A 27454-nucleotide genomic window follows, 5' to 3' on the forward strand; every position below is an offset into this window, starting at 1 on the left:
AGAAATTATAAAGATCAGGTCAGAAATAAATGAAAAAGAAATGAAGGAAACAATAGCAAAAATCAATGAAACTAAAAGCTGGTTCTTTGAGAAGATAAACAAAATTGATAAACCATTAGCCAGACTCATCAAGAGAAAAAGGGAGAAGACTCAGATCAATAGAATTAGAAATGAAAAAGGAGAAGTAACCACTGACACTGCAGAAATACAAAAGATCATGAGAGATTACTACAAGCAACTATATGCCAATAAAATGGACAACCTGGAAGAAATGGACAGATTCTTAGAAATGCACAAACTGCCGAGACTGAACCAGGAAGAAATAGAAAATATGAACAGACCAATCACAAGCACTGAAATTGAAACTGTGATTAAAAACCTTCCAACAAACAAAAGCCCAGGACCAGATGGCTTCACAGGCGAATTCTATCAAACATTTAGAGAAGAGCTAACACCTATCCTTCTCAAACTCTTCCAAAATATTGCAGAGGGAGGAACACTCCCAAACTCATTCTACGAGGCCACCATCACCCTGATACCAAAACCAGACAAAGATGTCACAAAGAAAGAAAACTACAGGCCAATATCACTGATGAACATAGATGCAAAAATCCTCAACAAAATACTAGCAAACAGAATCCAACAGCACATTAAAAGGATCATACACCATGATCAAGTGGGGTTTATCCCAGGAATGCAAGGATTCTTCAATATACGCAAATCAATCAATGTGATACACCATATTAACAAATTGAAGGAGAAAAACCATATGATCATCTCAATAGATGCAGAGAAAGCTTTTGACAAAATTCAACACCCATTTATGATCAAAGCCCTGCAGAAAGTAGGCATAGAGGGAACTTTCCTCAACATAATAAAGGCCATATATGACAAACCCACAGCCAACATTGTCCTCAATGGTGAAAAACTGAAACCATTTCCACTAAGATCAGGAACAAGACAAGGTTGCCCACTCTCACCACTATTATTCAACATAGTTTTGGAAGTGTTAGCCACAGCAATCAGAGAAGACAAAGAAATAAAAGGAATCCAAATCGGAAAAGAAGAAGTAAAGCTGTCACTATTTGCAGACGACATGATACTATACATAGAGAATCCTAAAGAGGCTACCAGAAAACTCCTAGAGCTAATCAATGAATTTGGTAAAGTAGCAGGATACAAAATTAATGCACAGAAATCTCTTGCATTTCTATACACTAATGACGAAAAATCTGAAAGTGAAATTAAGAAAACACTCCCATTTACCATTGCAACAAAAAGAATAAAATATCTAGGAATAAACCTACCTAAGGAGACAAAAGACCTGTATGCAGAAAATTATAAGACACTGATGAAAGAAATTAAAGATGATACAAATAGATGGAGAGATATACCATGTTCCTGGATTGGAAGAATCAACATTGTGAAAATGTCTCTACTACCCAAAGCAATCTACAGATTCAATGCAATCCCTATCAAACTACCACTGGCATTTTTCACAGAACTAGAACAAAAAATTTCACAATTTGTATGGAAACACAAAAGACCCCGAATAGCCAAAGCCATCTTGAGAACGAAAAATGGAGCTGGGGGAATCAGGCTCCCTGACTTCAGACTATATTACAAAGCTTCAGTAATCAAGACAGTTTGGTATTGGCACAAAAACAGAAATATAGATCAATGGAACAGGATAGAAAGCCCAGAGATAAACCCACACACATATGGTCAACTTATCTTTGATAAAGGAGGCAAGCATATACAGTGGAGAAAAGACAGCCTCTTCAATAAGTGGTGCTGGGAAAATTGGACAGGAACATGTAAAAGTATGAAATTAGAACACTCCCTGACACCATGCACAAAAATAAACTCAAAATGGATTAAAGACCTAAGTGTAAGGGCAGACACTATCAAACTCTTAGAGGAAAACATAGGCAGAACACTCTATGACATACATCACAGCAAGATTCTTTTTGACCCAGCTCCCAGAGAAATGGAAATAAGAACACAAATAAACAAATGGGACCTAATGAAACTGAAAAGCTTTTGCACAGCAAAGGAAACCATAAACAAGACCAAAAGACAACCCTCAGAATGGGAGAAAATATTTGCAAATGAAGCAACTGACAAAGGATTAATCTCCAAGATTTACAAGCAGCTCATGCAGCTCAATAACAAAAAAACGAACAACCCAATCCAAAAATGGGCAGAAGATCTAAATAGACATGTCTCCAAAGAAGATATACAGATGGCCTACAGACACATGAAAGAATGCTCAACATCATTAATCATTAGAGAAATGCAAATCAAAACTACAATGAGATATCATCTCACACCGGTCAGAATGGCCATCATCAAAAAATCTAGAAACAGTAAATGCTGGAGAGGGTGTGGAGGAAAGGGAACCCTCTTGCACTGTTGGTGGGAATGTAAATTGATACAGCCACTATGGAGAACAGTATGGAGGTTCCTTAAAAAACTACAAATAGAACTACCATACGACCCAGCAATCCCACTACTGGGCATATACCCTGAGAAAACCATAGGTCAAAAAGAGTCATGTACCAAAATGTTCATTGCAGCTCTATTTACAATAGCCAGGACATGGAAGCAACCTAAGTGTCCATCATCAGATGAATGGATAAAGAAGATGTGGCACATATATACAATGGAATATTACTCAGCCATAAAAAGAAATGAAATGGAGGTATTTGTAATGAGGTGGATGGAGTTAGAGTCTGTCATACAGAGTGAAGTAAGTCAGAAAGAGAAAAACAAATACAGTATGCTAACACATATATATGGAATCTAAGGGAAAAAAAAAAAAAAAAAAAAAAAGGCCATGAAGAACCTAGTGGCAAGACGGGAATAAAGACACAGACCTACTAGAGAATGGACTTGAGGATATGGGGAGGGGGTGGGGTGAGATGTGACAGGGTAAGAGAGTGTCATGGACATATATACACTACCAAATGTAAAATAGATAGCTAGTGGGAAGCAGCCGCATAGCACAGGGAGATCAGCTCGGTGCTTTGTGACCACCTAGAGGGGTGGGATGGGGAGGGTGGGAGGGAGGGAGATGCAAGAGGGAAGAGAAATGGGAACATATTGTATATGTATAACTGATTCACTTTGTTATAAAGCAGATGCTAACACACTATTGTAAGGCAATTATACTTCAATAAAGATGTTTGAGAAAAAAAAAAAAAAAACATGAAGCGGTCAGTAGTAATTACTAGGTAGGAAGATTTAAAATGTATGTAAAATCATTAGCATAATGTGTTATAAATAAGTTCCCAATTGATTTTCCCTGTTCCACTTCCTCTCATCTTCATCCTCTATGTTTTCGTAGCCCCCTTCTCCTCTTCTCCTCCTTTTCTTTTTCATATCACATTACAGGAGTTCAGAGGAATAAACAATTACTTCCCCAGGAAGAATTGGGTAAGGCTTAGAAAAATGGGTAGAATTTATTTTAGGATGGGAACTAGGCAAAAAATATACTGTGCAGTGTCCTTCCTCAGATGTTGAGTTTCTTAGGTGTCCTTGCACTGATTTCCACATCTATATGTGTGTGCGTATGTGTGCATGTGTATGCACGTGCACGGGCCTGTGTGCGGCACACAGCTCAATCTTTTTTTTAATTCCACAAAAGGGGACATTTATATACTGTTCTGAACTATCTTTTTTACTAACAGTAAATAGCATGGCTCCTTCTCTATTAGTATTATGTTTTCCCTAAGGCTACACTGGGTACTTCCTGATTAATTAGATGCCTAATAGTGGGCAGTTACATTGTTTCCAGATTCCTCCTTTATAACACTGAGTACCTACCAGGAGGACAATGGAGGTGGGGGTAGGAGTGGGGGTCTGGTGTTAGACGGCTCCCCACTTGCCAGCTGAGTGGCTTTGAGGAGACAGTTCAAGCCTTAGCGTCATTTTAGTACTTAACTCTTAGGTTGTGGTGAGAATGCAGATCATCTAGCAGAACGCCTGAGACAGTAAATACTCAGCCCTGTAAATGTCAGTAGCAGTGGTATTAGCAACTGGGTACTAAAGACAAGGATCATAAAATGTCCTGTACAGCTATCCAAGTCCATCTACAGATTAAATTCCTGCAAGTGCAATTTCTAGTCAAGGGGCATGGGAAATTCTAATTTTAATTAACTTGAAAAAATTCCCTCTGCAAATGCTATGTCAGATTACTCTCCCTCCGATAGATAGCATAAAACTGTTTCCCCACGGCCTCACCAAAACTGTGTATTACCAACATTTTCCATTCGGTGAGCATTCAAACATATGTTGAGTGAATGAATGAACACTTTGGTAAGTTAAAAAAAAAAGTACTTTTATTGTTTTAATGGATACTTCCTGAATTATAAATAAGTGGGATAATTTCTTTATATGGTTATGTCATATTTTTTTCCTGAGAAATGTCTGTTTTGATCTTTGCTCATTTTTAACAGGTTTTTTTGAATTTTTTTCTTATTGCTATGGAAGATCTCTTCATACAGTAAGGATATTATCTCCTTTTCTTGTTTGTTGCAAATATCTTCTTCAGCTTCTTGGCTTTTGATTTAAGATATAGTACTCTTGCTATATTAATGGAGAGTTTTCAAAATGTATTCTAGGGGACATGTAGTCACAAATATAAATCACTAGGGATCATAAGCAGTTTTATATCTTTAGGACAATGTGCAAGAATTCTCAAAAATCTTGTAAAAATATATTGCAAAAAATAGTCAAGATTTCTGCTACAAGTACAACTAGAGGGAAATACAGAGGAATACAAATTTATTCTCACATTATTTAGAACTAGTATTGCTGACTGCACTTATAACCATAGCTAATGCAGGTAAAGACTGATGCCTGAGGAGCAGTCCTTTTCACACTCCATGTATGAGGGCCCTTTCCTACAGCCTTGGCTGCTGTTTAAAGGTCCTGGGCCTGCACAGCTTTCATCTATAGCCTTAGAGAACATGGATAGTACCTACTTACAAAGAGCCATTTTTCACTCTGTCATCAGCAGTTTGTTATTTCACAGAATGTTCAAGACACATGATAGAAACTGTCTGTTAGTACAGGCTTAGCAATGGAATACATATCCTTTGCACTTTAGAGATATAATCTGCCTCAAACAAGCTAGATTGATAAAAGTCGAAATTAAATTCAAATGAATTAGAAGGCAGTTGTTCATTATATAAAGGGATTTGTCATGTTGCAGAAGGATTTTTCTAAATATTAAGAGGTGATTGGAACATAATTCAACTCGGAGAATAAAATTTTCATATAAGCTTTTACGAACGTATACATTGCCAAAAGCACAATATTTATACAAGGTTTTATGGTTAAGACCCTTATATTTAATTTGTGGATTTCAAAAAAAAAAATTATTTTTTCAGTTTGGAAATACAACCTCCCATCTCTTCCACAAAGAAAGATAAAACTGTTTTATAATAACACTATTTTATAAAAATGTATATAGCAGCAAGTGGAAATTTCCTTCTGTGTTGCTTTGTCCAGCCCTGTTGCTAATAAGTCTGATCCATCCTTTCTGTTTCCTTGTTTAAACACATATACACAAGTGGAGAGTGGTAAAGGATTCTGCAGATCCACTTAACGTTACATCATGATAACTTTGTGATAGAATGTCAGAGACAACAGGAAGAATCCCTACCCTCAAATGCTCAAAAGTTCCACGTGTGACTGCTGATATTCCACAAGCAGAAGAGAAATTAATCAAATTTAAGGAAGTTTGAGAAGAGATATTCATGGTGTCATTTAACTTAAATTCAGTCTTAGGAATGAATGTCTGCTCTTGTTGGAGAAGCTGTGGAGATCCTGAGGGATCGTCAGGAATGGGGTTGGGGGTGGATGATAAAAAACAAGGGCTGGGCATCTGATACCCCCCCTTACAACACTGGGTAGTGGTGGTCCATTCTCTCAGATACATCTCAGTAACAATGAGTGATTTCTAAACCAAAATATCTTCACAAACACGCAGACACAAATCAAAAAGCAAAAGAGATATGTGCAGAAAATGAAGGGACTCAAGACATTGATAGGATAGGCAGAATCTTAAACTGAAAAGAAAATGTATTTTATGTTTGGGGAATATTTTATGATTAAAGTCTGTTACAATTCAATAATTTTAAGGACCTATCTTGTCTGACACATGATACATGATAAATATTTTTATTCAATAAATAGATAAGGTTGGTATTGGTTTAAAATGTCTACCAAGCCTGTTTTGGTGACCACATACACCTATTGAACCGAAAAAATGTGATCAGGACTGATTCACTAAAATATTAATATTTGAATTCAATTGAATTGGGCTTTCTGGCTAGTGTGGATTTATAGTTCAGCAGAAGTCTTTGTTTTTAGGTCTCGTCTTGGCCTGAACAGATCTCCATAAACAGAAGTTTCTCTAGCTTCCCTGTCACTGTGTTGGGACAGTAGGCAATATTAGGCTACAAAGCCATCTGCTACCTTTCTTGGGTATTTCCCTTCAGGAGAAACTTCAAAGGGATAATATTAAAGTATAAATGAGTATTTGTTGGCAAATGTTTGCATAGCCAGTTGTTTTACGATTTTTCATTCCTGGCTTTTTCTTGGTTGTCACTGCCCAATAATTACTATAGCATAGTTTATGCTACTGATTGTCACTGATACCATTTCTAATAGTAGCATTTTATACTGTTATTAATGTGAAACCACACATTTAAAATATTAATGCTTATTATTAAAATAAATATTCTTTCTGCACAAATTTGATTTTCTGCCTTCTCTCTGTTACGTTTTACTCTCCTATTCTTCCCAGCTACTGCCCCCAAACACTACCCTTTAATAAGTATAACTAATGAATCAGAGGCCTTTCTTTCCCAGATAATAAACTGACTCTAACCTGTAGGGTATGATCTCTCCCCTCTGGTTTTTCTCCATTTATTAGGTGATGGGTATTCAAAAGCTATTTACTATTTACCTAAGCTATTTAGGGGAGGAACTACAAAGGGAACAGGCAGAAGGATCTGGAGCTATACTGGTTTCAGAACCATTTTATAAACATACGTGTTTAGAAGGGTAATCTCTATACCCTGTAGGTTTTACTGAATGTTTACTTACATTTCTCTCTATATATTATGCTATAAGCTTCAGATTCACCCCTGATGACAGTAAGTGTATACTATGCTTTTATCTATTTCTCATTATTTTCACACAGTGGTAAATTCGTGGGTGCTTGGTAAATATTTGTCAAATTAAAAAAAAAAACCTTGAAAACTCTAAAACAGGAGGGTAAAAGAGCTTACCAGCTACTGTCTTGGATAAAATATATGAACTGGAAATATGCGCTCACCTGAAATCAGCACATGTTTATATCACCTGTGCCCCAGGAAAGGAAGAATTACCCATGGTGCTGGCTTGTCAGGAACATACCTTCACATTCAGTTTTGGTCAGAAAAGTGCCTGCTCTCCACGGTTTCTGATGAAATCCAGGACAGCACTGATCACAGCTATCACCACACGTGTTGTGCTCACATTCACAGTGGGATTTCTAGTCAAAAAATGGGGAAAAAGCATACTTTTAGCATTCTTTGGAACCATAAATGAGGGACTTCCCCTGAACGGTAGAATGAAGAGAAAAGAAAACATCAAGGCTATGTACCAAAATCTAAAACTCCCATCAGTCTGGGAAGGAAGAGGTGCCAACCTTGGGAGTGGGTGTATTTGATCAACACCAGCTTAGGGAGGGAGATCCAGGCTGGCTCTGGAATCACTGGGCTCAGACACAGAAGAGAGAAGAGGCCCAGCCGGGAGTAGTCTAGAAGACTAGAATCCCTTCTCTGATTCCTGAGATCCACAGGTCTTCTGGGTGGGATGTATCCATTTTAAGGATTCCCTCAAAGTACAATCAACATTTGGTGTAGGAAGAGGGGAAAGAGTAGATTCCTAGGCATGGAGGGGCATGGATAGAAGAGAAATCTAATACCCCAAGCCTGAATCTCCTGTCTGTGTGTGTTCTGAGTACAGTCTTATTTCATCACATGGAACTGGCCCTCCAAAGCTGCTGTGTGGGCTCTCAAAGCTTGGGAAATACTGCTCATCAATACCCCTGATAGACAGTGCCCACACCCTGAAGAAAGCAGGACCACAGCCTTGCCCAGAAAAATATGCCAGGGGTTTGAATCTTCCCGAGGAGGTAATACTATGATGCATTAGTCAGAAAACTAATACTATTTGAGAAATACCATTTGCATTACAGTTTTAGTAGGAAAAAAATCTTTACATAGGTAGCTACATTCACTGATCTTACTATTGAATATATTTCTTCCATACACTATAAAGTGGATGATTTTCTATTTCACCAGTTTATTTATGACTGAGAAAAACAGATGCTCATTCATCTTCTTTTTTAGGTTATGTTCATTTAGTCCATTGTCATTAATGAAAAATTCAACCCAAAACCATTCCAGCATTTTCTGACCTGGCGGTTTCAAGCTCTCTTGAATACTCTCTTCCACCCTACTCCTTACTGCCCATGTCCTACCTCAGCCTCCGGTTCCATGGCCATTTAGATTTACTTCCATGTACATTTTTCATTTGTTTGCATTAATTTTTTTGATGAAAAATTCTTAAAAGAAACGGTCAGGTTGATTAATGACAGGCATTCTCTAAAGCTAAATCATACAGCAGGCTGTCATAGCTAGAAAGGTTTCAAAATATATAGACCAGTTTGGAGCCTTTTTGGAAGAAAACTAATCTGTTTTCTGATACTGTGATGGCTGCCTTCAAAGTCTATCATCCTACCTGCCAGCTCTATTTCACCCTGGCATGGCTTTCTGTTAAGTGGGGACCTGATACCCATTCACAGCGTCCCTGTCAGCAAACTTTCTCATGAAGCATTTTACAGTTCAGAGCTCCATTTTACCTAAGCATCCTATAAATATACATACATTTGTCACTGGATCAAGTGGACAAGCCCTGGCATGACCATAGCAGATGCACATCCCTCCAACCGAAATATCCTTGACCGAGTAGTAATACTGCAAAAAAGCAATCCAGAGAGAAATCCTATTAAGACTACTGCAAGGTGAAAGCAACAAAAGGGAACATTCAGTTAAAAACTTGGCCTTCTGCTTGTATCCTCAGTTTGAAGCACTAGAGAACAACAGAAGGTTCACAAAAGTATCCAGTAACTCCTCACATTGAAATCATAGCCCAGGGACAGAATGCCTCTAATTTACGTTAGGTGGGCATTTTAGAAATTTCTTTCTCACAGACAGTACAAAGGACTGCACAGTACAAATACTCCATGCTGGAGTATTTATTATTGAGAGCAAATTGTTATGGGGCGGGGGAGCAAGGGCACTAATTCTTCATAAAAGTTGAAAGAAAGAAAACCTCTTTTATTATCATTATAGGAACATCGGTGTTCATGAATCATACACAGACTGTTTTACTTGATGGATTTGAAAAGAATCAACAAATTTAGGGAAATAGTGCTCACAACAACACATTTCTTAACCATATCAGAAAGAAAATGAAAATTAATTTTAAGATTGATTTAACATAATGTCAGAAGTAAACTAGATGTGCAGAACACTTTTTTTTCATTATTATGTTAAAATGTCCATGCAATTACTTTCCTGTCTGAGTTAACAGGACTGTTCCTAATTATTTTCATCTACTCAGCTATTTTTAAAAGATTATTTGTAATTACAGAACAGGACTATTTTAAAATTTTACTTAATTTGTATATAGCATTTTATAGTTGTGAGAGTACTTCATATTACCTTACAGAATCCAAATAACCAACTTATGGTAGATAGTTCTATTATTCCAATTATTTACACTAAAAAAAAAAAAAAACCCACACATTTAGTGAGAATAAGTAGGTGGACACAAAGTTCCCTGACTACAAATTCCCTTTTCCAATTTACTTCTTTTCTTTACTTCTTTTTAAAATTCTTTTTGTTTGTTTTTGCTGTTTACATATAGTATCTTTTATAATATTTTTGTTACTTTATCTTACTTGATAGACCTCACACTACTGTAACCTGCAAGGAAGTTTAGGTTTAGTTTAGACATAAAAAAGTCTGCTTTTCACTAACTTCATCACCTTATAATACAGATACAAACAGGAATAGTTGCTCAGAAAGCTGATACAGTAGTTTTGTAGATGTTTTTTAAATTGGGAAATTTGCTTTAAATATAAATGTGCAATGCTTCATTTCTGCGTCATGAAGAGGAGCTAAAATTCAATATACTATTTTTATATATTTAAATTTATATGTAGTGTTTACAGAACTTGAGTACTTTCAAAAAACATATTTATATGTTGAATTTTACTGCACTATTTTAAAGGCTCATGTACAATGAAGTTATAAATAATAGATGTGCACCCTAACCCCCTCTCTGCCTTCTGCAAAAGATGATAACAGGAACACGTTTATTTCCATTGATTTTTTTTCTTTGATAGATATACTGTCAGGAAAGATTAAATTTCACTTCAAAATTATTCAGTCTTCCTTGGTGTGTATTTTTAAGTCATGCCAAAATTATAATTAAAAATCTTTTTTTTAACAAGTGAAGAATCTAAACATTGGTGAAAAATAATGATTACTTTTGCATAAGACAATTTACAATATACTGAAATATAAGACAAGGTAAAATTATTTCAGGTTTGGAAATACAGGGCACTAAAACATCCAACATGTGTTGCATGGGGACAATAAAACTTTAAAAGTTATTTTGTAATGATGGAGACGTTAGGTGTGAGTAAGTTAAGTAATGAGAAGAGAAAATATGTGAGGGGTACTCAGGAATTGTGAAAAGTACCACCCTTCAATATTCAGCCTGACGGTTCAGCAATTTGGTAATTGGTGGCAACCGTCTAACCTTAGTAGGGTCATTCTAGAGCAATGCTTTTTCTCACAATCTCAGTTTCTCCCTACAATCCTCTTTTCTCCTCCGCTGTTAGCATATATTTGTTCTATGGATTTACTGCTGAATTGACTCTTGGTAACAGTGCCTTGGCTGTGTAGCAGCATATAAAGGAGATGAGTAAACCAGTGAATACAGTGAGGCGTGGATAGGAGAAAGAACAGTTATCACTCATAGCAACTTGGGCTGATCGTCTATGTCATAATCTCTCAAATTCCTGTTTAACACTGGAAAACAACACTTGTTAGCTTCTACTTTCAATGATGTGTTGAAAGGATGCTATGACCATTTTTGCCTGATATTCAATTCATAAAGGAAAATAAAATAGTATATATAATCACTTTTTTCCTATAGCAGCACTCTTTTGACTAGCAGTGCCTTGTGATTCATTAATGAAGCATAAAACTAAATTATTTAATTAGACAAAATGGTCCAAAGAACAGTGACATCCATATCACCTGGGAATTTATTAGAATTGCAGTTTCTCAGTTCTGCCCTAGACCTACTGAATCCGAATCTGCATTTCCACATCACCAGCTGATCTATGCACATTAAAGGTTATCAAGATGTCATGTGATGTGTGTGTGTGTGTGTGTGTGTGTGTGTGTGTGTACTAAGTCATGATATAAAATGTATTTCTTAGTGTGGGTTGCAACCAAAAATGTTTCAAAGCCCATTCCCTTCCTTTAGTAACCACCCCCGCAAAGCCAATTATAATAGTAGTATGGATTACCCAAAGTGTCGAAAAACTAACTTAGGCCTCAAAATTAAGATAATGATCTAGGCATTATGATCTCCATTGTACCAAAGAGGAAATTAAAGTTTAGAAATGTTAAAAAGTTTGATAAATGTTACACATCTAATAAGTGGCAGAGCTTAGATTTAAACAAAGGAAGGTCTGTGGAATTTCCAGGTCTTTCACTCCTTCACTGAAAAATATCTTTTAAAACTATTTAACAGACAATTAAAACGACGGGCACAATATCATTCACAAGTTCCAGTATGATTCATTGTAACTTACTCTTCGTGTGACAATGGGGTCAATTTCTCTTGGGTCTTTGTGAGCAAACATCATCAAATCGGCATTCAAGGTGCGGATCCTCTGAAATCTCAGGCGAATATAGCGGGCAGAGGTAAATTCTAGCAGTTCAGGAGACGGATCATCAGCACTCGGTCTCCCATTGATCAAAGAGATGTGAATCTACACAATGTGGGAAATCATTTGACAATTAAAGTTACCAAAAATTAAATATCTGGTTTTGTTTAATTTTCCTTAGAAAAATAAAGTTAAGCTCCCTTTCTCCCAGTTAGTCAGGCACATACAGGTTCATATTTATTTACTGGAATGCAGTGAAGTAATTGAGGAATTTTATGAATGCTTTAGTACATATACATGCAATTTATTTGCTTATATTTCAGGTGTGTTGTATATACTGCAATTACCCATATTTCTCTGTTCCAAGGCAGTGCATCTACTTGACTTTCCTTGGATTTCTATAAATTCTTAAGTCAGTCATTCTTTTTCTGAAAATTATTGTGCCCTAACATTATTTAAGACTGTAGTACATAGTGGGAAACCAGAAAACTTGGTATAAAAATGTTACAAAATATCAGACAAAAACGAGAAACCATCAGGAGCTTAATTTTTTTTTATTCTGAACTTGAAAGTGTCTAATTCTATAGCCTTAAAATATAGAGAGCAAAAATGGACACATTACAAGAAAAACTACACAAATCTCCAAGCACAGTGAGAAATTTCAATAAGCTGGGGGTTGTTGTTGTTGTTGTTTGTTTTTTAGTAATTGATAGATCAAGAAGGCAAAAAATTTACCAAGGATATAACACATTCTATGAAAAATACACTCTATGAAAATATATGAAAACCTGGACAGGATGGCAATTTTTTCAGAAAAATAATTTAGCACAACTGACACCAGAAGAAATCAAATCTAACCATGCCATTTTCCAGGTAAAAAATGGAGAAATGGTCAAGAAATTACCCTCCAAAGGTAATTTGGAGGCATGAGGCTCACATGTTCTAACAGGGATTTCATGAGAGCAGAGAATTCTAATGGGGAATAAACCATTTGATAAAATAAGAAGTACTTCTATCACAGATAAAGGAATTATTTTTCTAATGCCTAAAGAACGCCTATAAATCAACAAGAAAAAATAACAACAACACAAAAACAGACAAAAGATGTAAGAGGACTATTCAAAGAAAGGGAAATATAAATGGCTATTAAACTTTTGATAAGATAGTGAACCTCACTCATAACAGAACCGTTAATTAAAACCACTCTAAAAACCTTCTCCATTTTTTCAGGTTGTCAGAATCCTAAAATATTGATAATACTCCCTGATGGCAAGACTAAAGAGGTACAGCAATTCTCACATACCTACAGGTGTGAGTGTAAAATGGCACAGGCCCTTATGAAGGTGAATTTAGCAATAACTGTCAAAATTACAAATGCACAGAATATTTTACTTAGAAATTCCACTTCTGGGAAATTACCCTACAGATAGATAGATAGATAGATAGATAGATAGATATCACTAATTAACATGTAATTAATGAAATGTAAAACTATATTGAATTCCCACCACATTTTTTGGTAATAACAGAAGACTGGAAACAATCTAATATCCATCAATGTGAGACTGGTTAAATAAATTATACAACTATACAGTGAATTATATGTACCTTACAAAAGAATACGGAAACTCTCAATAAAATGATAGGAAGAACTACTTTCACTTTTTTGTACTTTGTAAATGCATTATTACCTATGCAATAAATCAAATGAGATTAAAATTGTTAAAGGAATTGAAATTGAGTAGTAAGTTTTGGACTGAACACACACACACACACACACACACAGCATGTGCACGCACACACAGGAGGCTAAAGAGCAAAGGAAACCGTAAACAAGATGAAAGACAACCCCCAGAATGGGAGAAAATAGTTGCAAATGAATCAACAGACAAAGGATTAATCTCCAAAATATAAAAACAGCTTATGCAGCTCAATATTAAAAAATGGGTGGAAGACCTAAATAGACATTTCTCCAAAGAAGACATACAGAAGGCCAAGAGGCACATGAAAAGATGCTCCACATCACTAATTATTAGAGAAAGGCAAATCACAACTACAATGAGGTATCATCTCACACCTGTCAGAATGGCCATCATCAAAAAAATCTACAAACAATAAATGCTGGAGAGGGTGTGGAGAAAAGGGAACCCTCTTGCACTGTTGGTAGGAATGTAAATTGATACAGCCACTATGGAGAACAGTATGGAGGTTCCTTAAAAAACTAAAAATAGGGCTTCCCTGGTGGTGCAGTGGTTGAGAATCTGCCTGCCAGTGCAGGGGACATGGGTGCGAGCCCCGGTCTGGGAAGATCCCACATGCCGCGGAGCAACTGGGCCCGTGAGCCACAATTTCTGAGCCTGCGCGTCTGGAGCCTGTGCTCCGCAACAAGAGAGGCCGCGATAGTGAGAGGCCCGCGCACCGCAATGAAGAGTGGCCCCCGCTTGCCACAACTAGAGAAAGCCCTCGCACAGAAGCGAAGACCCAACACAGCCATAAATAAATAAATAAATAACTTAAAAAAAAAAAAAACATTAAAAAAAAAAAAAAAAAAAAAAAAACTAAAAATAGAATTACCATATGACCCAGCTACCCCACTACTGGGCATATACTCAGAGAAAACCATAATTCAAAAAGACACATGCACCTCAATGTTCATTGTAGCATTATTTACCATAGCCAGGTCATGGAAGCAAACTAAATACCCACTGACAGACAAATGGATAAAGGTGTGGTACATATAATATATACAATGGAATAATAGCCATAAAAAGGAACGAAATTGGATCATTTGTAGAGACATGGATGGACTTAGAGACAGTCACACAGAGTGAAGTAAGTCGGAAAGAGAAATATAAATATCGTATATTAATGCATATATGTGGGATCTAGACAAATGGTACAGATGAACCTGTTTGCAAGGCAGAAATACAGACAGAGACATAGAGAACAAATGTATGGACCCCAAGGGGGAAAGGGGATGTGGGATGAATTGGGAGATTGGGATTGACATATATACACTAATATATATAAAATACATAACTAATGAGAACCTGTATAGCACAGGAAACTTTACTTCACTTCATTGTACAGTAGAAACTAACACCATACTGTAAAACAACTATACCCGAATTTTAAAAAAGATACAAAATACTATATATAAAATAAATAAGTTACAACGATATATTGTACTGCACAGGGGAAATATGGTCATTATTTTGTAAGAACTTTAAATGGAATATAATCTATAAAAATACTGAATCACTATGATGTACCCTTGAAACTAATATAATACTGTAAATCAATTATACTTCAGGAAAAAAATAAATTAAAAAAAAAAGGAGAGACCTTCAAGATGACAGAAGAGTAAGACGTGGAGATCACCTTCCTCCCCACAAATACATCAAAAATACATCTACATGTGGAACAACTCCTACAGAACACCTACTGAATGCTGGCAGAAGACCTCAGACTTCCCAAAAGATGCCCCCAGGCTACCTACACGCATAGCGGAGCCAAATCCAAAGCTGAACCCCAGGAGCTGTGCAAAGAAGAGAAAGGGAAATCTCTCCCAGCAGCCTCAGGAGCAGCAGATTAAATCCCCACGATCAACTTGATGTACGCTGCATCTCTGGAATACCTGAATAGACAACGAATCATCCAAAAATTGAGGCAGTGGACTTTGGGAGCAACTGTAGACTTGGGGTTTGCTTTCTGTATCTAATTTGTTTTTGGTTTTCTGTTTATCTTAGTTTAGTATTTTGAGTTTATTTTCATTGGTAGATTTGTTTATTGATTTGGTTGCTCTCTTCCTTCTTTTTTTTAATATATAGATATATTTTTTTCCTTTTTCTCTTTTGATGACTGTGTATGTGCATGCTTCTTTGTGTGATTTTTTCTGTACAGCTTTGCTTTTACCATTTGTCTTATGGTCTGTCTGTTTTGTTTTGTTTTTTTTGTATACTTTTTAGTGCTGGTTATCATTGGTGGATTTGTTTTTTAGTTTGGTTGCCTCTATTCCTTTCTTTTCTTTTTTTATTACTTTTTAATTTTTTTAATTTTAATAATATTTTTATTTTAATAAATTTTTTTTATTTTTTTCTTTCTTTCTTCCTTTTTTTCTCCCTTTTCTTCTGAGCTGTGTGGCTGACAGGGTCTTGCTGCTCTGGCCAGGTGTCAGGCCTGTGCCTCTGAGGTGGGAGAGCCGAGTTCAGGACATTGGTCCACCAGAGACCTCCCGGCTCCACATAATATCAAATGGCAAAAGCTCTCCGAGAGAGCTCCAACTCAGCACGAAGACCCAGCTCCACTCAAAAACCAGCAAGCTACAGTGCTGGACACCCTATGCCAAACAACTAGCAAGATAGGAACACAATCCCACCCATAGCAGAGAGGCTGCCTAAAATCATACTAAGATCACTGACACCCCAAAACAAACCACGGATGCAGTCCTGCCCACCAGAAAGACAAGATCCAGCCTCATCCACCAGAACACAGGCACTAATCCCCTCCACCAGGAAGCCTACAGAACCCATTGAACCAACCTTAGCCACTGGGGGCAGACACCAAAAACAATGGGAACTATGAACCTGCAGCCTGCGAAAAGGAAACCCCAAACACAGTAAGTTAAAAAAAAAAGAGAAGACCGAGAAACACACAGCAGATGAAGGAGCAAGGTAAAAACCCACCAGACCAAACAAATGAAGAGGAAATAGGCAGTCTACCTGAAAAAGAATTCAGAGTAATGATAGTAAAGATGGTCCAAAATCTTGGAAATAGAATGGAGAAAATACAAGAACCGTTTAACAAGGACCTAGAAGAACTAAAGAGCAAACAAACAATGACGAACAACACAATAAATGAAATTAAAAATTCTCAAGAAGGAATCAATGGCAGAATAACTGAGATAGAAGAATGGATAAGTGACCTGGAGGATAAAATACTGGCTATAACTACCGCAGAGCAGAATAAAGAAAAAGGAATGGAAAGAATTGAGGACAGTCTCAGAGACCTCTGGGACAACATTAAATGCACCAACATTCGAATTATAGGGGTCCCAGAAGAAGAAGAGGAAAAGAAATGGACTGAGAAAATATTTGAAGAGATTATAGTTGAAAACTTCCCCAATATGGGAAAGCAAATAGTCAATCAAGTCTAGGAAGTTCAGAGAGTCCCATACAAGATAAATCCAAGGAGAAACACGACAAGACACATATTAACCAAACTATCAGAAATTAAATACAAAGAACAAATATTAAAAGCAGCAAGGGAAAAACAACAAATAACATACAAGGGAATCCCCATAAGGTTAACAGCTGATTTTTCAGCAGAAACTCTGCAAGCCAGAAGGGAGTGGCAGGACATATTTAGTGATGAAAGGGAAAAACCTACAACCAAGATTACTCTACCCAGCAAGGATCTCATTCAGATTAGACGGAGAAATTAAAACCTTTACAGACAAGCAAAAGCTAAGAGAATTCAGCACCACCAAACCAGCTTTACAACAAATGCTAAAGGAACTCCTCTAGGCAGGAAACTCAAGAGAAGGAAAAGACCTACAATAACACTACCCAAAATGGTAATAGGAACATACATATCGATAACTACCTTAAATGTAAATGGATTAAATGCTCCAACCAGAAGACACAGACTGGTTGAATGGATACAAAAACAAGACCCGTACATATGCTGTCTACAAGAGACACACTTCAGACATAGGGACACATACAGACTGAAAGTGAGGGGATGGAAAAAGACCTTCCATGCAAATGGAAATCAAAAGAAAGCTGGAATAGCAACTCTCACATCAGACAAAATAGACTTTAAAATAAAGACTATTACAAAAGACAAAGAAGGACACTACATAATGATCAAGGGATCAATCCAAGAAGAAGATTTAACAATTGTAAATATTTATGCACCCAACATAGGAGCACCTCAATATATAAGGCAAATGCTAACAGCCATAAAAGGGGAAATTGACAGTAACATAATCATAGTACGGGACTTTAACATCCCACTTACACCAATGGACAGATCATCCCAAATGAAAATAAATAAGAAAACACAAGATTTAAATGACACTTAAACAAGATGGACTTAATTGATATTTATAGGACATTCCATCAAAAAACAACAGAATACACTTTCTTCTCAAGTGCTCATGGAACTTTCTCCAGGATAGACCATATCTTGGGTCACAAATCAAGCCTTGGTAAATTTAAGAAAATTGAAATTGTATCACATATCTTTTCTGACCACAATGCTATGCGACTAGATATCAATTACAAGAAAAAAACTGTAAAAAATACAAACAGATGGAGGCTAAACAATACACTACTAAATAACCGAGAGATCACTGAAGAAATCAAAGAGGAAATCAAAAAATACCTAGAAACAAATGACAATGAAAACATGATGACCCACAACCTATGGGATTCAGCAGTTCTAACAGGGAAGTTTATAGAAATACAATCCTACCTCAAGAAACAAGAAACATCTCAAATAAACAACCTAACCTTACACCTAAAGCAATTAGAGAAAGAAGAAAAAAACCCCAAAGTTAGCAGAAGGAAAGAAATCATAAAGATCAGATCAAAAATAAATAAAAAAGAAATGAAGGAAACTATAGCAAAGATCAATAAAACTAAAAGCTGGTTCTTTGAGAAGATAAACAAAAATTGATAAACCATTAGCCAGACTCATCAAGAAAAAAAGGGAAAAGACTCAAATCAACAGACTTCTAAATGAAAAAGGAGAAGTAACAATTGACACTGCAGAAATACAAAGGATCATGAGAGATTACCACAAGCAACTATATGTCAATAAAATGGATAACGTGGAAGAAGTGGACAAATTCTTAGAAAAGCACAACATTCCGAGACTGAACCAGGAAGAAATAGAAAATATCAACAGACCAATCACAAGCACTGAAATTGAAACTGTGATTAAAAATCTTCCAACAAACAAAAGCCCAGGACCAGATGGCTTCCCAGGTGAATTCTATCAAACATTCAGAGAAGGGCTAACACCTGTCCTTCTCAAACTCTTCCAAAATATAGCAGAGGGAGGAACACTCTCAAACTCATTCTATGAGGCCACCATCACCCTGATACCAAAACCAGACAAAGATGTCACAAAAAAAGGAAACTACAGGCCAGTATCACTGATGAACATAGATGCAAAAATCCTCAACAAAATTCTAGCAAAGACTCCAACAGCACATTAAAAGGATCATACACCATGATCAAGTGGGGTTTATCCCAGAAATGCAAAGATTCTTCAATATACACAAATCAATCTATGTGATACACCATATTAACAAATGGAAGGACAGAAACAATATGATCATCTCAATAGATGCAGAAAAAGCTTTCAACAAAATTCAAAAGCCATTTATGATAAAAACCCTCCAGAAAGTAGGCATAGAGGGAACTTACCTCATCATAATAAAGGCCATATATGACATACCCACAGCCAACATCGTTCTCAATGGTGAAAAACTGAAACCATTTCCTTTAAGATCATGAACAAGACAAGGTTGCCCACTCTCACCACTATTATTCAACATAGTTTTGGAAGTTTTAGCCACAGAAATCAGAGAAGAAAAAGAAATAAAAGGAATCCAAATCGGAAAAGAAGTAAAGCTGTCACTGTTTGCAGATGACATGATACTATACATAGAGAAACCTAAAGATGCTACCAGAAAACTACTAGAGCTGATCAATGAATTTGGTAAAGTAGCAGGATACAAAAGTAATGCACAGAAATCTCTTGCATTCCTATACACTAATGATGAAAAATCTGAAAGAGAAATTAAGGAAAGACTCCCATTTACCCCTGCAACAAAAAGAATAAAATACCTAGGAATAAACCTACCTAAGGAGACAAAAGACCTTTGTGCAGAAAACTATAAGACACTGATGAAAGAAATTACAGATGATAGAAACAGATGGAGAGATATACCATGTTCTTGGATTGGAAGAATCAACACTGTGAAAATGACTATACTATCCAAAGCAATATACAGATTCAATTCAATCCCTACCAATCTACCAATGGCATTTTTCACAGAATTAGAACAAAAAATCTCACAATTTGTATGGAAACACGAAAGAGCCCGAATAGACAAAGCAATCTTGAGAAAGAAAAACAGAGCTGGAGGAATCAGGCTCCTGGACTTCAGACTATACTACAAAGCTACATTAATCAAGACAACATGGCACTGGCACAAAAACAGAAATATAGGTCAATGGAACAGGATAGAAAGCCCAGAGATAAACTCAGGCGTATGTCATAACCTTATCTTTGATAAGAGAGGCAAGAATATACAATGGAGAAAAGACAGCCTCTTCAATAAGTGGTGCTGGGAAAACTGGACAACTACATGTAAAAGAATGAAATTAGAACACTTCCTAACACCATACACAAAAACAAACTCAAAATGGATTAAAGACCTAAATGTAAGGCCAGACACTATCAAACTCTCAGAGGAAAACATAGGCAGAACAGTCTATGACATAAATCACGGCAAGATCCTTTTTGACCCTCCTTCTAGAGAAATGGAAATAAAAACCAAAATAAACAAATGGGACCTAATGAAACTTAAAAGCTTTTGCACAGCAAAGCCATAAAAAAGACGAAAAGACACCCCTCAGAATGGGAGAAAATATATGCAAACGGAGCAACTGACAAAGGATTAATTTCCAAGACATACAAGCAGCTCACGCAGCTCAACATCAAAAAAAACAAACAACCTAATCCAAAAATGGGCAGAAGACCTAAATAGACATTTCTCCAAAGAAGATATACAGATTGCCAACAAATACATGAAAGGATGCTCAATATCACTAATCATTAGAGAAAGGCAAATCAAAACTACAATGAGGTATCACCTCATACCAGTCAGAATGGCCATCATCAAAAATTCTACAAACGATAAATGCTGGAGAGGGTGTGGAGAAAAGGGAACATTCTTGCACTGTTGGTGGGAATGTAATTTGATACAGCCACTATGGAGAACAGTATGGAGGTTTTTCAAAAACCTAAAAATAGAACTACCATATGACCAAGCAATCCCACTACTGGGCATATACCCTGAGAAAACCATAATTCAAAAAGAGTCATGTACCACAATGTTCACTGCAGCTCTATTTACTATAGCCAGGACATGGGAGCAACCTAAGTGTCCATCAACAGATGAATGGATAGAAGATGTGGCACATATATACAATGGAATATTACTCAGCCATAAAAAGAAACGAAATTTAGTTATTTGTAGTGAGGTGGATGGACCTAGAGTCTGTCATACAGAGTGAAGTAAGTCAGAAAGAGAAAAACAAATACAGTATGGAACACCTATATATGGAATCTGAAAAAAAAAAAGGTTCTGAAAAACCTAGGGGTAGGACAGGAATAAAGATGCAGACGTAAAGAATGGACTTGAGGACACGGGGAGGGGGAAGGGTAAGCTGGGTCAAAGTGAGAGAGTGGCATGGACATATATACACTACCAAATGTAAAACAGATAGCTAGTGGGAAGCAGCCACATAGCACAGGGAGGTCAGCTCGGTGTTTTGTGACCACCTCGAGGGGTGGGATAGGAAGGGTGGGAGGGAGATACAAGAGGGAGGGGATATGGGGATATATGTCTATGTATAGCTGATTCACTTTGTTATAAAGCAGAAACTAACACACCATTGTAAAGCAATTATCTTCCAATAAAGATGTTAAAAATAAAATAAGAAAAAGAAGAAAGGAGTCCTGGGCTGGGCTGGGAGCTATTAAGGAACACAACAGTCTTTAAGTGCACTGGGAACTGTGACTTGAGGTCACCCACTGGAATTTTCATCCACTTTTGCAAGACAATATATCATTTGTGTTAATTACATTTTTTGACAGGAGAGGCAATATGTGTCTCCATTCCTAACATTCTGCATTTAGATAATCCCTGAGAGAATTTTACAAACTGACTGCCAATAAACTACTGAGTCACTAGAGGAATAAATACAGCAAACTCTGAGATGAGAAACTAATTCTGATGTCACAAAGAATAGACTCAAAATGCCTCATGATAAAAATATGAAATGTCCCAGCTAATTGAACCTACCTTGGATACTTAGTAAAGAATAAATTCACTTAAATCAACTTTTGAGGGTGATAAAATACAAGGTCTCCTAAAATAATAAATCTCCAAATACTGAATATCCTCCCCCTCTGATGTAGAAAATTTTAAGAGTAAGGCAGATCTTGTATATTCTACCGTTCTGATATCTAGCAGGTGAGCCAGAAATGTGTTTAAAATCAAGTCGTCTCTATTACTTAAGAAGGTATCCATTAAACGGTAAAGAATGAATAAATAGATGTATGAAGCAATTAAAATGAATTCCCCTTACAGATTAATTTTGACATCCAAAAATTCACCAGTGCCCTTGAATTCATGCTTAAATTTCTGTCTTATCAAGCTCTTACTTGACTGCTCCTAAAAATGCTATTTGAAGGGAGAGAATCAGACCATGTCTAGAACGAAGTTTTCCAAAAATTATTAAGGTTTACTTGGTGTTAATACTATGGTGAACTGTATTTGTGCTGTACATGGAATCACTAAGTGCCTCACATAAACATACAGGAACTTTAAAAAATGGTACACATGTTCTCATTTACGTTAATAAACCATGATAGATAAAGAAAGCCTTCAGCAAAGGAACACTTCTCCTCACAGCTTTCGTATTTTCATCAAGCTACTCCGCCAAGAGATCTTGTGAGTATAGTTAGTCCCAAGCTGTTTCTGAGACAGAAAACCAGACAGCTGTTTGGCCATGTTTTGTGCAGCTTATTTCCATCATTTTTTTTTCCTTTTTTAAAAAACTCTCCTTCAAAATAAATCATAATATTGGATAGGATATTTCCATTGGAACCTCGCTGTGTAATTCCAACTCCACTGGATAGTTTAGCATACTTCCTGATTTCCTGTGGGGTGACAACTGGAGGGTGTCTATCTTCAAAAAGATGAAAAGTATTATTCCTCAAGACCACCACTGTCTTGCTGTGAGGCTGTGGGAAGTCTGTGGCAGTCTAGTGTCTTCTGAAATGATTTCCATTACAGACATGTTAGTGGATACATGTTCATGCTGTCAAAGGAATTTATTCCAACTGAAAATATCAGCCTGATTAACCACTGGTTTTTTAGATTTTAAAATTACACTCTTCTTTGAAATTAGCTTTCACAGATAAAGAGAAAAAAAAAAAAAACTCATGAGAGATCATCTCTTTTTATGACCAAACGACTAAATCAATATTACACTCTACCCATCCAAATAAATTATTTTTATTAGTGTAAGGGTACTATATAAATCATGTTTCCCTTGCAGATGGATAAGATTTGAGGGCCTCTATGGCATTTTTACTTTGATAATTAGAATATAATTTAAAGACGTTTTATGCAGCAAATAATCAAAATTCTAGTATGGATAATGGTCCCTTATTATTATGTTTTTCTATTTATATTACTACATCTGCTTTAGATTACTGGAAAAGCTATATTCCTAACAGCCTCCTCAATGATAGAAGTTTATTGAGTGTATGGATGGGATGGATGGGAGAATGAAGGCTAATTAAGGATCATTAATAAGGATAAGAAACTTTGAAATGAGTAGTGGAAGTGGATGGAGTTGACAACTTGACGAACATTTTAAAATCCCCTTTATCAATCTCTAAGTGTGTCAATGAAATTCGTATAACAATTTGAAAGTAAGGTGACACCAGGAGATAGAACAATAATTTTCATATGTGTAGGATGAGATCAGCTATCTACAGGTGTGGTCAAAGAGCATGTATGTAAATGAGTGGTTAAGACTTGTGAAACCTCTTAAATCTAATCATGATTAATGTGATATTAATTCAGAGAGGGAGAATAAGATCACAAAGATAACTTTGAAAAATGAACCTAATCACTTGTATTTTACCCAGCATGGGAAAAAAAAAGAAAGCAAGCATACTTTTGGAGAAAGGGGGTGATCTGTATGAAGCTTAGGAAAAGGTGACAGTGCAACAATTTGCCACTGTGTTTCTAGCACAGCTCAAACAAAGGCTCTGACTCTGGCTCTGGGTGGTCAACAGGAGCCTCTAAATGATCAATTTTCAGTCTCCACCATACTTGATCTATTAACAGCATTTGAAACAATTGATTACTCCATTGATTTCCAGGACACCACACTGTCTTTGTTTGCCTCCAGCTACCCATTCCCAATCTCCCTCTCTACTTATTACCTTCTCTCCTCCCTAACTTTCTAATATTGGAGTACCATGGTGCCCAGTCCTTGGCCTTGTCTTCTGTTCTATCCATGCTCACTTAGCGATCCCACCAAAGCTCACAGATTTAATACCATCTATATTGACGCCTCCCACACTTATATCTCCAGGCTTGATCTCTCCTAAGGTCCACATGCAGAATCCAACTGCCTTCTTGATCCATTTATGTGACTGTCTAATAGGTACCTCAAACTTATATCTCAAACTGAGTTCCCTTTCTTCATCCCCAGTGTTCCCAATCTCATTAAATAATTTTATCCTTTCAATTACCCAGGACCAACAACTTGGAGTCATGCTTGCCTGCTTTTGTTTTCCTTCTTCCTACATCCAATTTTTCTGCAAATCTTGTTGGCTTTACCTTCAAAATATATCCAGCATCCAAACACTTCTCACCACCTCTACTAAAACTATCTTGGTCCAAGAGCTTTCATCATCTTGCACCTGTGCACTGCAATAAGGATCTGAACAGGTCTTCCTGCTACAACTCTCACCTCCTTAGGGTCTATTTGCAACATAGCAGCTGTTTTTTTGTTTTTGTTTTTTAAGTTTTTAGTAAATGTTTCCATCAATTTATTCTCTGTATTCCTTAAAAACAAAAATTATAACTTTAATATTAATAATTTAAAATATTATGGACCAAACAAAGCCAACTCTCACTCATGCTGCAAGTTGGTCGGTGTTTTCTTTACTTCTGTTCGCCGGATGATCTTCAATAATTTCTGCCAAGAGATTCCTCTTCAATAGGTTACACACAAGAGGTAAAAGCTGGCCATCAACTTTATGAAAATAATGTAAACCATAGCAAAAGAGGTCCAGTCCCATCTCAAACCCCGTACCATAATCACATTCAGCATTAGAAAACTATACAAAAGTCATTATTTCCTGAAGGTGAGCAAAAGCTTTTATTCTATCCTCATAATTTGGTGCCCCAAAAACTGGCTTGCAAATTTTGTCAAGGATAGCATGTTTCAGGGAGCTCTCTAAATATTCCGTGAAAAATATAACTCTGGTCATGTCATGCTTTTCCTTAAGACCTTCCAATGCTTCTCTATTGCACTACCAATAAAAGCCAAAATTTTTACAATGACTTATGAGGTCCTATACTATCTGCAATGTCACCGCCCCACTTCTACCCCTTAATACTGTCAAAGGAGAAAACAATGACTTTTTGGAGCTCTTTTCCTACTTTCTCCCTCATCCACACTGCTCCAGCCAGGCTGCCATCTTTGTTTGGGCATGTGAGATAGGATCTTACCTCAGGGCTTTTAAACTTGGGATCCCTTGCCTGGAATGTTATTCTCCCAGATATTAACAATGCTCACTTTCTCATTTCTTTCAAACCTTGCGTAGACAAGGCCTTCTCAGTGAGTCCTTCCATGACTATCTAATTACAGTGCGAACTTCATCCTGGCACTCACAATTTCCTCTATTTGCTTCATTTTTCTCCACAGTACTTTTCTTCTAACATACCGTGAATATGATTTATTTGCTTTGTTGATTATTCCTCTCCACTCTCTAGAACCTAAGTCCCAAGGGTTCAGGGATTTTTTTAATCTTTTTTGTTAACTGACATAATCCCCAGAACACAGGATAATATCTAAAAATAACTGAGTGCTAAGTAAAAATTTTTGAATAAAGAAACTTATGTAAATGCTAAATATTTAGCATATTCAACTAGCTTCCTACCTGTAAAGCAATTTCATAGAATAATTATTCAGATTTTTCTGTTATTATATGAGTAAATCTTTGAGTATGGTATTTCCACAGAATGAAATTAAAGTCAGTAATCCTTCATATCACTTTCTACCCAAGCATTTTGGGTTAAGTTGATTTACAGAAAATTAGGCATTAACAGCTTTGATCCACAATTTCCTTATATCTAGGTCTCCTACATTTGTTAATATTAGTTAAACATTAGTTAACTTTAAGTTTCATTTTGACAGGCTATTTTCAGCTGATAAGGACATAGAAATGTCATAAGACATTGTGTTTCAACTTAAGAACTATTCAACTTAATTTCAACCGGAGAAAAGTGGACCTTACCCATGGGTTAGTTCCTTCAATCATATTCTGACTATTTCATAATCCAACCAATAAATTGGATGCGCTATTAGTCACACAAGAGTCCATGAAAACACAATAGAGTATATTTAAATATAGAGTATATTCCTTAAACACTATGGGCATGCAATAACTATCGATAAAGTTAATTAACAATTACGGAGTACCTTGCTTCTACAAGAAAAGTTTTTATTAAATGTATTATCATCTTTATGGATTGTCATTAGTTTTATTATATGTAACTGAATAATTATTGAAAAATAACCTTCCTTACCTTATCAGAAAAGTTTCACTGCAGCTTTTAAAACCTTTCCAAATCAATGCAAATTTTTAAAGTCTTAAAAATATGAAAATACATGAATATATGAAAATTAGTTCATGGGTAATAAAAATACTCTTGATAAATAATAAAACTTACCTAATATGTCATTTATAATACAAGTTAATAAAATATTTAAACATTTCAGACTAGAGATTTCCCTATCAAGAAACTTTAGGTTCTTAATGAGAAAGTGGGGTATTATAAAATGAATCTTTTTCTAGTCCATTATTTCCAGTTATATCAGGCACAGTTTATTGAAGTCCTCTTTTCATTTTCCTTTTCCTCACATTTGGTTATTTCCTCCAACTAATGACTGTTGTTTTATGATTATTTTTATTAATTCAAATACTGTTCATTTGTACATCCAGAAAATGAAATACTCTGAGGGCTTAAAACACATGCTTACAAAGCTTTATCTCTAGACCACCTCTTCATGCTTCAATATTTCTCATTCATTCATTTAGTCAGTCAGTCTCTCATTCATTCAAAAATATTTATTGGATGCTTACTACATTCCAGGTCACTGAATCATTTTCACTTTCCCTTCTGTGTCATGATCTATCTCATCTTTGGGCCTTTTGTCAAACATGTTTTATGTCTCCCTACTGCTCCCATTAGCACAGATATACTTTATACCTTTCAGGTCTCAGCTAAGATGTCAATTCCTTCCTTCCATGAACACTTCCATGTCCTGTCTAGGAGCTCTTCCTATGAATTCTCTGAGCTCCACT

The 27454-nt window shown here is 36.2% G+C and overlaps 1 protein-coding gene across 1 annotated transcript in view; it reads right to left on the bottom strand.

Annotated features, from left to right (window-relative positions):
* The window catches only part of LAMA2 (laminin subunit alpha 2), a 646015-nt gene that overhangs the window by 337235 nt on the left and 281326 nt on the right, over positions 1 to 27454 (bottom strand). Inside the window, exons 5-7 of the mRNA XM_007190832.3 lie at positions 11960 to 12139; positions 8949 to 9038; positions 7432 to 7549 (exon numbers count right to left, since the gene is read on the bottom strand). Coding sequence (XP_007190894.2) covers positions 7432 to 7549; positions 8949 to 9038; positions 11960 to 12139 — 388 coding nt within the window. The remainder of the gene's footprint in view (positions 1 to 7431; positions 7550 to 8948; positions 9039 to 11959; positions 12140 to 27454) is intronic.

Source organism: Balaenoptera acutorostrata, chromosome 14 (genome assembly GCF_949987535.1).
Source record: "Balaenoptera acutorostrata chromosome 14, mBalAcu1.1, whole genome shotgun sequence".
Lineage (NCBI taxonomy): Eukaryota > Metazoa > Chordata > Mammalia > Artiodactyla > Balaenopteridae > Balaenoptera > Balaenoptera acutorostrata.